This window comes from Hypomesus transpacificus, chromosome 4, assembly GCF_021917145.1.
Source record: "Hypomesus transpacificus isolate Combined female chromosome 4, fHypTra1, whole genome shotgun sequence".
Classification (NCBI taxonomy): Eukaryota; Metazoa; Chordata; class Actinopteri; order Osmeriformes; family Osmeridae; genus Hypomesus; species Hypomesus transpacificus.
Window position 1 is genome coordinate 5,951,433 of NC_061063.1, and position 15,016 is coordinate 5,966,448.

The 15,016-nt window shown below is 45.6% G+C and overlaps 2 protein-coding genes across 2 annotated transcripts; one reads left to right on the forward strand and one right to left on the reverse strand.

Moving 5' to 3' along the window:
- The first annotated feature begins 265 nt into the window (after positions 1-265).
- On the forward strand, positions 266-5,090 carry cacng6a (calcium channel, voltage-dependent, gamma subunit 6a). The gene is made up of 5 exons (XM_047019876.1): positions 266-346; positions 1,240-2,252; positions 2,823-2,897; positions 3,103-3,240; positions 4,067-5,090. Exons 2-5 carry the CDS (start codon positions 1,844-1,846, stop codon positions 4,285-4,287), a joined length of 843 nt encoding a protein of 280 aa, XP_046875832.1. The 5' UTR covers positions 266-346; positions 1,240-1,843; the 3' UTR covers positions 4,288-5,090.
- A 3,908-nt stretch (positions 5,091-8,998) lies between these two features.
- Positions 8,999-13,166, reverse strand: cacng8a (calcium channel, voltage-dependent, gamma subunit 8a). Its single transcript, XM_047019551.1, has 5 exons — positions 13,045-13,166; positions 12,249-12,476; positions 11,348-11,431; positions 10,059-10,199; positions 8,999-9,838 (listed from the first exon to the last, which is right to left on the reverse strand). Exons 1-5 carry the CDS (start codon positions 13,073-13,075, stop codon positions 9,021-9,023), a joined length of 1,302 nt encoding a protein of 433 aa, XP_046875507.1. The 5' UTR covers positions 13,076-13,166; the 3' UTR covers positions 8,999-9,020.
- Between the last annotated feature and the right edge of the window lie 1,850 nt (positions 13,167-15,016).

Consider the following 15,016-nt stretch of genomic DNA (forward strand, 5'->3'; position numbering starts at 1 on the left):
TCTGAATACATTTTCACACAGCCACATAAACATACAAACCCATTTATCACAAACATATGCTCAATCACTCACTCATTCACTCACTCACTCACTCACTCACTCACTCACTCACTCACTCACTCACTCACTCACTCACTGACTCTCACTCTCACTCATTCTCTCACACTTGATCACTATGTGACAAACAGAAAGAGCAGAGCATTTTGGCCCCCTCCCCTTTCCCCTCCCCTTCTCTCCCCTCCTCTCTTCCTCTGCACCCACCCCACCCTCTTTCACTCGACCTCTCTCTCCCTCCCTTCGCCTCACCCTCTTTCACTCCGAACTGAGCCACACACACACAAAACAGGTCAGCAACTTGTTAATATCATTGTTGTGATTTGTGCCGTGGCCATGATGAGTTAAGTAAGGCACCACCACTGGCAGAAACCAGCTTTGTGTCCACATTTGGCATGATTTACAATCTGGAAAAATAAATAGATTGTTCTTATCTTTTTATTGTGGCAGCGAAAGTCACTGTTGGGATATTTGTATTTCTTGCTGAAGCCTATAGCTTCTTATTATCTTCCTGCTTGTAAACCGTGGCTGTAAATATATTTGTCAACATTTTGGAGCGAAGTAGCTGTGTTTGATGTCCCTGGGGTTGGAGAGAAAAATACTGAGACGGTTTGTGTGTGTGATTTCTCAGGACTGATTGCAGGTTGCAACCACTGTCATTTCAATCTGCATGCGCCAGAGCTTCTTTTGTCACTTGAGATTTTTTATAAATAACAAGGACACGGTAAATCTACCATCCTGTGCACTCTTTTTTACTCTGAACAATCACTTTGGGGTTAACAGTAAAACATTCAAACTGTAAAAATAAATGTTAGTCTTGTTTTGCTGTACATCTTGGCCTATACTTACATGCTCGATATTGGATGGTTGCTTCATCCGTGAAGTGTGTTTTGTCTAATCATGCCTATCAATTTCCAAAACGCTACTATTGTCATAGTGTGAATTTAAACAGATATTAAATCTAGCAGCCAGTCTGTGTGGATGTGTGAGCTGTGCATCTTTATCTTCAAAGAGCTTCTTAAGGATAGGAAAAGTGTTCAGCTGACTGTCAGCTGTTCACTCACAGTTCTTCAATAATAACAATAGATTTCGGACTATTTATGAATGACCGTTCCTCTGATCTCCCTGATCACCACTGTAATTAGTTTTTCTCTCTCTCTTCCCTCTTCTTCCCTTTTCTCCCAGAATTGCCACATCACTCTACACATCCTCTCTCCTGCTTCCCTTGAATAGTTTTATTTGATATTTTTACAAAATATGTAAATGTAAAAGAAATGACAAATGTTTTCGACTTGTATTCGTTTTTTCCAAACCACCTGCTGTTTGTAATTGACAGCTAATCGTTTTCCCCCCCTTCTATTTTCAATTTGTGCATGCTAATCCCAGGCATAGATTGTCTATTTCTTCAGTTTTCTTCATGAACTGAGTCATCTTCTACCCCCCCACTTCCTTCTTAGTCCCATACCCTCTGTTCTTCCACTCCTCCCACTCTCTTCCTATCCTCTTTATCTCCCTTTCCCCCTGCAGCATCAATCTCTCCTTTCCCCTGTCCCTATCAACATCTGCCTTGCCTGTGCCTGACATTCTTTTATCTGTCTTACATCCCCTTGTATCTCTCTTCTCTCCTGTGTCCATGCTCACATGCACATACTAAGACAGTATATGTAATAGTCCAGTCCAGAATACTGTACTTAATTTTTTGAATATTATTTACTATACATTATACAGTACAAAATCATCAACTTAACACACACAAACACACAGGTGTATCTGTCCCAACAAGTCCTTCATGTGGTCCACCTTCTTCATTCAAGATGAGGATGGAAGGCCAGCGGGCTCAGCTGGGAGCGGGACTGCTGGAGGGGTGGCTGGAATGTCCGGTTTTGGGGGTGGGCGCAAAGGAGTTGGGGCTAAGCGCCGGGCCAGAGCAACAGCATCATCAGGCACAGGCGGGATGAGCGAAAACCAGGAGGGGAAGATCAAGCTGGCGTTCTTCCTGGCGATCGTGGGTGTGATTTTGAGTGTGCTGGGTGTGGGCACAGAGTTCTGGGTGGAACTATCGCCGTCGAAGAGTTTCTATGGCAACCAGACATGTTTGACGGCCCATTTTGGACTGTGGAAGTGCTGCTCCAGGACCCTGTGGGTGGCCGACATAGACCCAGAGAGGGAGAGCTGCGGTCCAGCTGACCTGCCTGGAGGTGGGCTGTGCCTGGGCCAGGGGGGGTTGGGGTGGGGGGTGGGGGTTCTGGTTCTCCAGTCTAAACACTATGCAACACCTATAGATGGATTGTAGCTTTCACACCTTAATTTCACTTTGCTTGTTGGTCCAAACATATTCACAGACAGCCATGTTGGCATACTAGTCATGTAGTGCTGCTGTGTACAAAGGTCCGTTACCTCTCCTCAGCTTGGAGAGGGCAGACAGGCAGTGGAGAGGAGTGTCACATGTCTCTATCTTGTATATATGTCTGAGTGGATCACATGATTACTCAGACCTAATAGGCAGGGAAGGACCTTATATTGACCTTGGGATTGTCATTGACGTGCATGACTGATCGTGTTTGATGCAGGGTAATTAAAGTGTGCAGTCGCTGTATTTCAAAGAGTTCTTTCCTGCAAGCGAATGTGATCACAGCTCTGACATCAGACTCAATCAATGTCTTGTTTTATTCCATTCATATTTCTCGTTGCATCGCTTTGTCTCTCTAATATTTCTGTTTTTCTTTTTCCTCTCTATCTTCCTCTTTTCTCACTCCTGTCGTATGAAGAGTCAAACTGCAGCTACTTCAAGTTCTTTACTACTGGAGAGAGTAAGATGCTTTTTCAGAAGACAATGGTGAAAAGTGAGTCACACTGTCCTTTGGCCTTTCACTTTCATTGTCCAACACACACTCACACACACTCACACACACACACACATTCACACACACAACACACACACACGCATGCAAGCAAGAAGACAAGCTGGTACACAGACACAACATTCTCTTTATCTCCTTATTTCTGTTCCATGTGTTCTTGTCACTGACAGTAGTCTCTCCTCTCCAGATCTGAACATTGCGGCAGCCATGTTGTCCATGTTCAGCCTCTTCCTCATGGTCATGGGGTCAGTCTGCGTTACCATGGCTCTCAGCAAGGGGGTCCAGTTCTTCCTGAAACCCGCTTCCTTCTGCTTTGTCCTGTCAGGTTAGTGACAGCTTGTTTGGGTTGAAGTATTCATGTCACCAAAACAGTCCAGAGGTCAAAGGTCAGCAAATAACTGTGTGTGTTTTGTGTGTGTGCAAGCGTGTGGTGAGACAGAGAGACATACAGCAAAATAAGAGAATGAGAGAGAGTGAGATAGAAAGTGCGAGCTGAAGAGGACCAATGAGTGACTGCGTGACCTACGTGTGCGCAAACATAAATACATCATGCAAACCACCCGACCACCATTCCTCATCCTGTCCATTCCCTTTACACACTCATTCACTCATTTACTCATTCACGCATTCACTCATTCAGCAGTCTCTCAGGATGGAGGAGTCACCTTACTGGGACACATAACAGTCGAGGTGAAGGAAACTAGGATCATTAGACACTTCTGGCTTGCCTCCAGGACTGCCACAGACTCTTGGGGGGGACTTACAGTTATATGTGCTCCTGGACTGCAAGGGATGGGCCCTACCAACAGGAAAGGTCACATGGTCATCCCTGACACTCCAATCACACAGTACCTCCCCATAAAGACCTCCACTTCTCACACCCGCATGTCCTCACCCTGTTCCTAGTGTTTTACCCTTCTGTCCTTCTTTAGTTCTTTATCTTGCTGAACCTCATGAACCCTCCCCTCCTTTCCACCCCCTCTCCCCACTCTCCCTCTCTCCCTTCCCCTCCCCCCCTAGCCTTCCCTCCTTCCAGTCACACTGGTATTCAATTAATTCATCTTCTATCAGCACTTCCCTTCTTTTTGATCCCTTTCTCTCACCATCTTTCCTCTTTCCCCTTGATCCCATATCCTGTCTCTTCCTCTCAGGCATCCTGGTGTTCCTGTCTCTCATAGTCTTCCATCAGTCCGTTCTTTCTTTCCTGGCCAGCGACCATACTGTGCCCCTGCACCACGAGCTGTCCTGGTCAGTGTCTTCTATGGGCTGTGCTGGAGCCATCCTCATCCTGGGAGGAGCCCTCTTTCTGCTCCTGGCCCTGCCCTACAGCCCCTGGCAGAGATGTCTGCCTCACCAGGACAGCAACAGCTAGTGGCCGTGAGGAAGTATTGCAATTGAATAACATATTTTTTTATTCTGTGACACAGTATACACAGGATTACTAACTTGTCCTGAATTTTGTTAATTAAGGATGGGTTTTGTACTGCGTCAGTTCATGCGTCGGGACCAGACATGGGTTAAAATAGCTAGTGCAACACATTATTTGGATGAACTTCAATTACCTTCCTAGGAAAAATCTATTAAAAGTGGTTCCAAGGATAGTATTTAGTATAGTACGCACTATCAACTGACCTATTCTGATGGCATGCAACTGACTTAGTTTAGGGTCATGGATGATTGCTGTAGGAATTTGTCAAATCTAAGTTAGAACTTCTGTAGAAGAGGCACCCTCAATTAAAAATGTTACCTTTGTGCCAGATGTCTGACATCTGCCACAATAAAACCAATTTCTGTCTAACTCCCCCCCCCCCCCCCCTATTGCAATTACACATCTTTTTTTCTGCTGTTACACAGTACACATAGGATTACTAACTTGTCCTGAATGTTGTTTGTTTTTTAGGGATGGGTTTTTGTACTGCGTCAGTTCATGCGTATGGACCAGACTTGGGTTAAAATAGCTAGCGCAACACACTATTTGGATGAACTTCAATTACCTTCCTAGGCAAAATCTATTAAAAGTGGTTCCAAGGATGGTATTTAGTATAGTAGAAATTGTAGAAGTGGAAAAAAATGCTACCTCTCAGCCAAATTTCTGTTTTCTGGCAAAATAAAACCAATATCTGTCTAACTATTTACCCCCCCCCCCCCCCCCCCCCCCCCCCCCCCCCCCCCCCCCCCCCCCACCCTACACACACACACACCTGACACTCCAGGCAGACTCAAGCTCAAACGAAGGGTAAGGTTCAGCTAGTATTGGCACCCAGGTTTGGTAGGGACACTGATACGGCTAGCTGAGCAGACAGACTGATGCTAACTGAGTGCAGATGCTGACTCTAGAGTGTTGGCTACTAGCGCTAATGTTCCTTCTAACATCACATGTGAAGACTTTAGTTCTGTCAGCTTCCCAAGCATGAAATTCAAAATGTATGCAAAATAGTTGCTGAACTTTTTATTTATTTGTGCTTATTTACTATTGTTGTGATCAATCTATCAGTCTTATGAAATGAAGTTTATAACACTGACAATTCATGGTCTTGTAAATATAATTTTTGTGTTTAACTACAACCCAGATACCATAAGTGACCTAATGTACACGTTCAGGAGATTCCACCAATGAAATGGGACACAATAAAGCAGTGTACCTTTTGAAAGAAATCTAAACCTCATTGTGGAACTGATATTTTCAGTGTGCACCTGTATAAATGCAAACTGTTGTGCTCTTTCAATTTTTAAAGGGTAACTTATCATTATTATTGACGTGATATTTTATTATGAAATGTGAATATAAGATATTCCTCTCCTGCACCTTTCTCCTTATCTTGTCTTTTATCATCCTCCATCTCTCCCACAATGTGAAGAAACACATAATCTGTTTCACCTTCTTGACCTCCATCCAATCTCTCCCTTTATGGTGCACTCCCCCTCCCTCTCTTTTCCCCTCTCTCTCTCTCTCTCTCTCTCTCTCTCTCTCTCTCTCTCTCTCTCTCTCTCTCCCACATGTTGGCAACATTCTCCTCTATATTTAGGCCATGACAAATCTATCTGAAAGGAATAAGCAACACAAACCTGGATTCAAGCTGGTTTCCCAAACACATACAATATAATATAATGCACATGATCACAGATAGACTCACACATGTACAACCTATGGTAATAATGTCAATCTTGACAGGGAAAGATTTGAGCTCTGACTATGTTTTATTGTCTTGACCAGGAGTCCATATTTTGGAGAGCCATTAAAGTGAGTTGCCTGACTCTCTGACATTCTGTCCAGCTGGAGTCACTCAGTCCTGTATTAAATATCTCTATAAATCTATATACATCCCCACACACACACCTTTACACACGCACACACCCGCACCACGTACTATGAGTACATATTGTGTCACTCCAGCTCGATCTGGTGGTTGACTGGGCTGAAAGCCAGGCCCCCTGGGTGGAAACCTCTGGTGTGTCAACCCCTGTCCTCATTCTGTACCCACCCATACATATACACATAGCCCCCCCCACACACACACACACACACACACACACACCCGTCCAGTTTGGATGCAGACGAAACACGAAGCTCTGTCGCCAGATACTGGACACCCAGCCCACTCTGTATATTTAGCTGTCTAATCGTTTTGAAATGGACACGCTCAGTTTTGTGTGTTCAAGTGTGTATGTGAATGGGCATCTCAAACGTGTGTGTGTGTGTGTGTATGAGAAAATGGCTGTTAGAGCATCTAAGATACGTGTCTGTATGTGTGTGTGGCTCGGCGTAGATCAGACGTAATAGGAGGAAAGGGCCCCTTCTGACATTACCAAAATACAAGAGGCCTGACCCTACCACCTCATAACTCACCTTGTTGTCATGGCACCCTGGGTCAGCAGCTGTCCCCATCCCCTCATGTCACAGTCTCTTCCTGTCCGGTTCCCCCATTCCCAAGCCATCTGAACTACCTCCCTTCTGGGGTGTTTATCGGGACAGGGAGACTCTGCAGCACCTAGACCCCTCCACAGAGAGCTAGCTAATTAAAACTCCAAACTCAATCACACATCACGCTAAATCCAGGTTGGCTCGACCTTCGCCTCAGACCTCTTCCTGCAGACGAGCTTTAATGAGATGAGAGGCTTCCACATTTCCCCTGGGTTCAGAGTGGCCCTGTCCTCTGCACATTCTCCCAGTGGAGGGGAGATTTGGGCTTATTAAGATGTTATTGTCTTAATTACTGGATCTATATGGTGTTCTGGAACTTGTGGTGTCAAGGAACCCTGTAGGGTTCTGTTCCCTTCCTTGTCTGCTAGTGCAGGTTCCTCCTGAGCTTAACATCCCAAGACGAACGACTGTGAACTCTGACCTACTGTTCACTCAAAAGATTTTTTAGGAGGGAAAGAAAAAGACAGAAAGCAATTAGAATCTGTTTGACGTCTATAAGGTTCTGTTTAGAACATTTAGGATTCCAAGCAACACCTGAAAATGTTTCTATATTCTCTGCTCTATATTCTGTAGCAACCTTAGTTCAAGTGTCCCACAATACACTGCTACTGGCCCATCACTCGAGACCATCAGGAGAATGGAAATAGCTTTGAAATTGGAAATAGCTATTTTTAATTACATAATCACTTGGCAGGGGGTTAAAAGCCGATGTTGGCTTGTCCCAGTTATGTCAACTGTAATCGGGTTGCTACTACAAATAAAGTTTGAGATTACCCACCCACCCAAATGTACTCTGTCACAATTCTGTATGCCCTGTGCAAGTGTTTAATGACACAGTCAAAACAAAGTATTTTCATATATAATCATCTTTATTTCTTATATTTATTGTTCTTCTCTCAGTGAGGTTCAGAATATTGTATTGCTTCCCCATTGTAAATGTGGTCGTCTCCCGTGAGAAACAGCGTGGAGACATGGGGTGAGTGTCAGGATCCGTCTGCTCTCAGAGGTTGACAGGCTCACTCAGCCCTCCCTGCCCACACTAACGGTACGCAGTACGAACCGGAAACAATGACATTAAGGATACCTACTTATACCATCACGAAAATAAATGGATTTATATAAATTCTATCGTCTAATACACTAGTGGTCAGAAACCATAGAAAACACTGAGTAGGCTACGTTGGTTATATCAATCAAATCAATAGCCAACAAAAAGTAAATGGGTGATAACAGTATGTAATAATATTAATAATATGTATATTCAACATCACACTCACATTGGTGCACATGCTTTTGACATGATACCATTAGATTTGGAGTGAACAAAAACAATTGAAATCCTCAACTTCAAAGGAATAGAAAAATACAAAAAATCATATTTCTAAAATGTACAAATTTTACCCTGCAATAACGTTTACTACAATAAGTTAAAAACAACAGCAACGTTGGTAATAGTCAAGAGAAAGTTACAATCTTGTGTAACCGATGATCAAGCACTCGGAATGAAAGACAACCCAAAGATCACCATCACAGACATTATGTTTGTTTGAAAAATAATCTAATACTCAATAATATTGTTAATTATACATTTATTATTCTAGTCTGTAGAATAGGATAAATAGAGTAAAATAGAGATGGATCGAGAGAGAGAGGCTTGCACTTCACACTACTTCCACCTTCCCCCCCATCCCCTCATCCCCTCCTCCCCTCATCCCCTCATCCCCTCATCCCCTCATTCCCTCATTCCCTCCAAGACCACTTTACCTACTCTACAGCCCTTTTTGGTAACACTTTACAGAACTAATCGTACAGCCTTCAGCAAGATGGATGTCAGAAGCAGTCATAACAACAAAAGCATTACATAGGCAGATACTGTACATCACTAATATGGCATTTAACTGTGTAGGAGATAGCTATGGCTACTAGCTAACTAGCTAATTGGTTAAATAGGTAACTAAGTAACTAGGCACTGAAAGCCATAGTGCGGGTCATGACCAGGTTAAGGCAGTTGTCATGAGCATACACTAGTTGTTATGACTGCTTGTATCACCGTATTAAATCGTTATGGCAGCAGTACGAAGCACAATGCGATTAGCTGTTAAGTGTTAGCTTTAGCTCAGCATGCCACCATGTCGGCCTTTCTCCTCCTCCTCTTCCCCCTCCACACTCTCTCTATCCGAGGTTCACACTGGCGTGGTTCTCCTGTTCAACGTGTCAGAGTTGCTATCTCTGTCACGCTTGGCCGTCAACCTATCGAGCGTGGCCATGCCTCTGTCACGCTCCATGGTGGCGGTGGGCGGCTGAGAGGGGGCGGGGCCTGAGGAGGTTGAGGTATTCAGCGGCGCGGCAGACACAGGTGCATTCTGGGCCGAGGCAGCAAGGTTGGACTTGGAGAGGGACGGCAGGGTGCCGCTCATAATCACTCCTCCTCCACTGTCCGCGCCACCATCTTTTGGGAAGTAGTTGTGCAACTGGTAGAGCGTGGCCCGATCCACCGTCCCGTACAGAGGGGGACCTCCTCCTCCCAGACTCCCCAGCTTGGAGTCCCTGGTCAGCGTGTACATGGAGATATCCCCCCCTCCTCCGCCGCTGGTGTGGTGGGGGTTGGGCAGGGTGGCCACGGAGAACGGCGGGGCAGAGGGCGGCAGGGTGAAGCTCTTGGCGCCCCCTACGGGCGAGGCGTCGCACGAGCGGGGCGGGTCGGTGGAGTGTGAACTAGAGCCAGAACGCCGGCGGAAACGGTAGCTGGGGAGGCGGAGCATGGCGTGAGTGGTGGTCTTGAAGAGGTCGGTACGAGAGCGACAGCGCAGCTCCTTGTTCTTCTCAATATAGATGTTCACGGCGAGAACGCCCACCATCTCAGCCAGGATGAAGGACAAGCCGCCAAAGTAGAAAGACCAGCCGTAAGAGTAGTGCCACTTCTTATCCTCGTCCTTCTTAGGGGAGATGTCGCTTAGTGCGGCCGAGATGTACACAATCACACCGATGATGTTACTTAGACCTGGAGGGGGCCGGGAGGGAGGGGAAGGTAATTAAAAAGGCAGAGGTAAAGAGACAACAGTGGGTGAGATGGTGATTCTATCAAAGGATGACGAATAAAGGAATAAGGAGTTCAAGAGCTTGAGGGGAGGTAGAGCTTTGGCTGTAGCTTACATATAAAAGCGGAACAAGTATAAGAGGATGAAAAAAGCACACTGTCCGGAAGGAGACCAGACTAGTACCTGCTGCCACGAACAGGATTCCCCCGCCCAAAATGATGTTCCTCTTGCTTTTATAGAAGCTGCTGGAAGCAACACACACCCCGCCCAGCAAGAGCAGGATGGCACTCAGGATGGGGAAGATGCTAGAGGCCCGAACTACGCCTGAACAGAAAAAGAAGAAGTTAAATACAACTGAGTTGCAGGTAGACATGTTAAGTGATCTCTTTGACTCTTCTATGAAAGGGACCTTGCTTTGATACTCTATAAAACGTCTCAAGATGCTCTGCAGTTCTTTCCTTGAAATGTCAACTAAGATTCAAGAGATTCCTGAAATACTGTATGTAAAAGTGACCCTCGTTAGACTGGCTACAAGCACAGTCGTCCCATTTAGAAAACTGTGGCATTTTATATAGCAGTTATCTATGGCCACCCTTGATACATATCTACCTATGACCTTGTCTATATGAATATATCCTGTACAATTTCAAATGTAATCATGATACATGAAATCTCATACTGAGTAAACAGACAGACACTGTATCAAAGGGATTGTCTTACATGGCCAGGATGTGGTATACATGGCCTGAAGCAGAAATAATCAGTAGGAAAATTACATCTGAACAAGTCTGAAGTGGATGACACATAGCACATTGCATAAATGCATTGTCAACTCTTAGCTCTCATAAATTATTCCGGCCCTCTCATGGGCAAGACATGACAAGAGGCGCTTGATCACAAACCATCGCAAGTACAACTGGTTCCTCTCTCTCTGTCAAAATGGTGTCTAAGACATTTTCAAGCCCCATGCCAAGATGCAGTCATGTTTTTTTTCTGAGGGTTTGTTTCCACAGCTCTGTTGAAAGGAGCACGGTGCGGCCGCCCCCAGACTCCTCACCCAGCATGCACCTGGCCCTTCAATGTTCCTCTTCAGCCTTCGCACTTCAATCCAAAATCAGTGGTGTTGACAATCGCCCACCTCCCCTCATCCCTCCATCTCTCCATCCCCCTCTTTTCTGTGTCTCTGTCCCTCCATCTCATTATCATTCCTCTCCTAGTCTGCCCTAAACTCAGTGATTTTTTATTTTTGTTTTACGTAACATTTATTTTACCAGCAGGGTACTTCTGCTCATCTTTCTCTTTTATATCTCCCTCTGTTCCCCTCTACCTCCATCCCTCTCTCCTTCCATCCCTCTCCATCCCTCTCTCTCATAATCTCTCTCCCCCCTCTCTCAATCCTTCTCACCCTCCATCCCTCTCTCCCATCCTCCCTTCCACCCCGCTCTCCCTCCGTCCCTCTTTCCTTCACTCACGCAGCAGGTACTCAGCAGCATCCTGGTCGTAGTCTGCATCATCAGGGAAGTGATTGATCTGAGAGCACACTCCGCTTTTCAGCCCTGAGTGAGAGAGAGAGAGAGAGAGAGAGAGAGATAGAGAGAAAAGGAGGGACAGAAGGATGGAGACAGAAGAGGGGGGGAGACAGAGAGAAGGGTGGATGGGAGGATGGAGAACGAGTGCCACGATTTAGTTTGTTGGGGGGGGGGGGGGGTATCACAGAGACAGAGAGCCCAATTCAATGAAGTTGGTTTGAACAGTTCTAGCATACTGCCACCATGTCATTACAGTAAAACCTGCCGTTGAGGAAAAAGCCATTTTCTGTCTCTGGGAGACAACAGCAGCATCAACACAGCAACAATCATGTTCTGTGGCACACCATAATCATGGGTTAGCTTGCTGAGCCAGCACCTGTCTAAAACACTGCATTATATAAAATGGCGGTACGTCTGTGTGTGTGTGTGTGTGTGTCTGTGTGTGTGTGTGCGTGCGTGCATGTATGTGTGTGTGGTGTCCCTTGTTGAAGCTGTCTGCCTCTTTTTCAGGTGGGCAAATGTAAAAGCAATGCGGACTGACTCATCTCTCTCCTCTCTGTCCTCCCTGACATTACCCAAGGTGTCCTACTGAACGCAACCTGGCACACAGAAACAGTGTCATGGCTCGGCAGCTGCGGCAAGCAGCGCTGTCCTCTCTGATGTGTCTCCGTGTGTGATTGTGTTTGTGCGTCTGAGGCGTTCATGCTCAAGTAGCTCATCAAGCGTCGTCCGAATACTCACGCGGGATGACGCACGCATGTAGACATGTAGGTACTCGCACTCGCACACACAAAGATACACACTCGCACACACTCCACCATCGCCGGTGTCTGTTCTCACGAACCTTCCAGGCAGCAGATCCTCCAGAGGCCAGAGTGGGTGAGCGCGCCGGGGTCTTTCTTGTCCTTGTTGTTGGGGTCTTCCTGAGACGAGTTGGCCGTGCTGTTGCAGATGAAAGCCCGGGCATAGAGCCAGTAGTCGGTGCCGATGGCCACGGTCATCAGGGCGAAGGCTGCGAAGGCCCCCATGGTGGTGAGCAGAACCTGGATCCCCCGCTCGCACCACACCATGGCTGGGGGGAGGGGAGGAGGCGAGAGGAGGAGGAAGTACCAAACAAGTGAGGGGGTGGGGGGGGGGGGGGTTTAGGGAGCTGCCACTGCATGACAGAGGCCGGATGCTGGAGTTTGGAAAACATGAAAAGCTGGCATCCGGAGTGAATGAAAACTGCTAGGTCTACTGGTTGTTTCCAAGGCAACAGCAGTACCAGGATGCTCTGTTCCTGAGGCGTTGCTATGCTGACCCAGTCTTGACCTGGGTCTCTAGAACAACCTGGAGAGAAGTCACACCCCACATAGGGAAGGACTCCTACTGTAGAAGATGTCCTTAGTGTTTACAACCATGAACATGTACAGCACCAGAGTCCAAAGTACAGTGTGGGATCAAAAGCTTAGCTACCACAACAGGAATCGACAACCATTATTTTCAAGGCTCAGAGGCACATCCGTTTAAGCATGCCTATGTTTAAGTGTGTTTGTATGGTTAGTTACTTTTTGTTGTATTATTGTGTGTGTGTGTGTGCATTTCATGCTTGTGCATGTGTTTGTGAGTGTGTGTATGCGTGCGTGTGTGGTGTTCATTACCTGGGGGCATGTGTCTGCCTTTCGCCTCCATGCCTTTCGTCTGTAGCTAGCTGTTCCTCGTCAGTGGAGAAAGTGGTGGGGTCCCCTCTCTCCAAACTGCATCCATCGACTGGCTCTCTCCCTATGTCTCTCTCTCTCTCTCTCCCTATATCTCTCTTTCCTTCCTCACTTCTCTTCACCCTTAATTCGTATGCCTTCTCTCTCTCTCTTCACCCTCGGTCTCTCTGCCAGGTCCCTGGGTGAGTGAGGTGCCGCTAGCTGTCGTCCTTCTCAGAGGATAACCATAGCTGTCCTGCAGGGTAAGAGGGAGGGTAAGAGAGAGAGAGAGAGAGAGAGAGAGAGAGAGAGAGAGAGAGAGAGAGAGAGAGAGAGAGAGAGAGAGAGAGAGAGAGAGGATGAAGGGGAAGGAAGACAGAGACAGAGTCAGGTGGTAATGTAGGATCTTACCTTAAAAACCTGACAACCAAAACAATATTAATCAACTATTCAGTCCAACAGATTCTTCATGACAGGTCCAAAGAAAAGAAATCAGAATGCTGGTTCTACATTTCCCAGAGAGGGAGAGAATGAAAGAGAGATGGAGCAACAGAGAGAAAGAGAGAGACATATAAAGCAATAGAGAACGGGAGGAGAGAGAGAGCGAGAGAGCGTGTTCTATTCCATTGCCATGGCAACAGTGAATTCCAAAGTCTAGGACTGAACAGGGTGAGTGAGAAGAGTGTGTGGTGAAGGGGGGGGGGGGGGAGGGGGGAGGGGGGAGAGAAACAGCTGAGAGGATTTTAAAGAGATTAAACAGCATTTAAATATATTGATGCTTTGGACCCCACCATTACTGTGTAAAGACATGCAACATATATATATATATATATATATATATATATATATATATATATATATATATATATATATATATATATATATATATATATATATATATATAGTAGTTGTGGATTATTCAAAACCTTTCACAACACAGTAAAGGTGCACAGCTATTTAATTCTAGGTGACAATGAGAATGGTGGTGGTGATGATGATCCATATAAATCTAGACCTGGTCTCCAGGAATAATCATGAAACCACTGTCAAGTTTTCCCAGCTGCACACAGCAGCAACGTAAGGGCAACGTAACTGTGTTAGCTGGGATGCCTCACACTAGTTCGACTCACTCAGTTCAGTGAAACAGTAGAGGAATTATGCAGACCGTATTGTAGTGTGACCATGAACACATGAATGATTAAACAGACATGTCTTAGTTCCTAGAGAGAGAAATGTGCATTAATTCTGCTGCATGAATATGATAGAACATTTTGAACACACTTCTCTAGGTACAGCCCAGGGTATGTACACGGCATTCTAATGGGGCACCTCTGGGAGGGATACACTACCTCAACGATAGACACAGCCCCGAGCGTCTTTATGCGCTGGTAACATGTCATGGGAAGAAAGACTGTTATATACTGTGAATGGGGGATTCATATGTATCTTAAACTCTATGCCGTATAAAACACCACGAAACACCCCTACCACCTGTGTGATGATTGTCGTGCTGGGAAATAGGATTATACAAATGTGAAAGGCGTACTAATTTGACCCGAAGATGCACAAAAAAGATTGTGATGTTTCGCGTCCGTGTCACTCAGAAAGCTATAGTTAATTGTGAAATAGGCCTAACTGCTCTATTTGGTCATTTTTTGCAGACAGTAATAACATATAACACTAATAGAAATCGACGTCATTTTAAAATAAATCAATAATTGACAAACAGAATACTAATTGTGTGTAGGCTATCTAGTTCTGGAAACAATAATTAGTAATTGGAGAAGACAGCTGCCAGATCCAATCGGATTAGCCTAATCACAGTATCAGAAGGTTGTTAATGAATCAAAACCTTACCGTGAATATGTGAACTTCTGCATCTGTGTCTGTGGATGGACACCACAAGGAAAGAGACGGAACTGTGAGAACATCAGAT

Bases quoted from the DNA above. Each gene is read 5' to 3' on its own strand.
- cacng6a (XM_047019876.1), top strand. From the start codon at position 1,844: ATGTGGTCCACCTTCTTCATTCAAGATGAGGATGGAAGGCCAGCGGGC. The intron at 2,253-2,822 runs GTGGGCTGTGCC...TGTCGTATGAAG, and splicing joins TCCAGCTGACCTGCCTGGAG to AGTCAAACTGCAGCTACTTC. The intron at 3,241-4,066 runs GTTAGTGACAGC...TCTTCCTCTCAG, and splicing joins CTTCTGCTTTGTCCTGTCAG to GCATCCTGGTGTTCCTGTCT.
- cacng8a (XM_047019551.1), bottom strand. From the start codon at position 13,075: ATGGAGGCGAAAGGCAGACACATGCCCCCAG. The intron at 12,477-13,044 runs GTAATGAACACC...CCCTCCCCCCAG, and splicing joins AGGCAGACACATGCCCCCAG to CCATGGTGTGGTGCGAGCGG. The intron at 10,200-11,347 runs GTGAGTGAAGGA...TTTTCTGTTCAG, and splicing joins TGCTGCTGAGTACCTGCTGC to GCGTAGTTCGGGCCTCTAGC.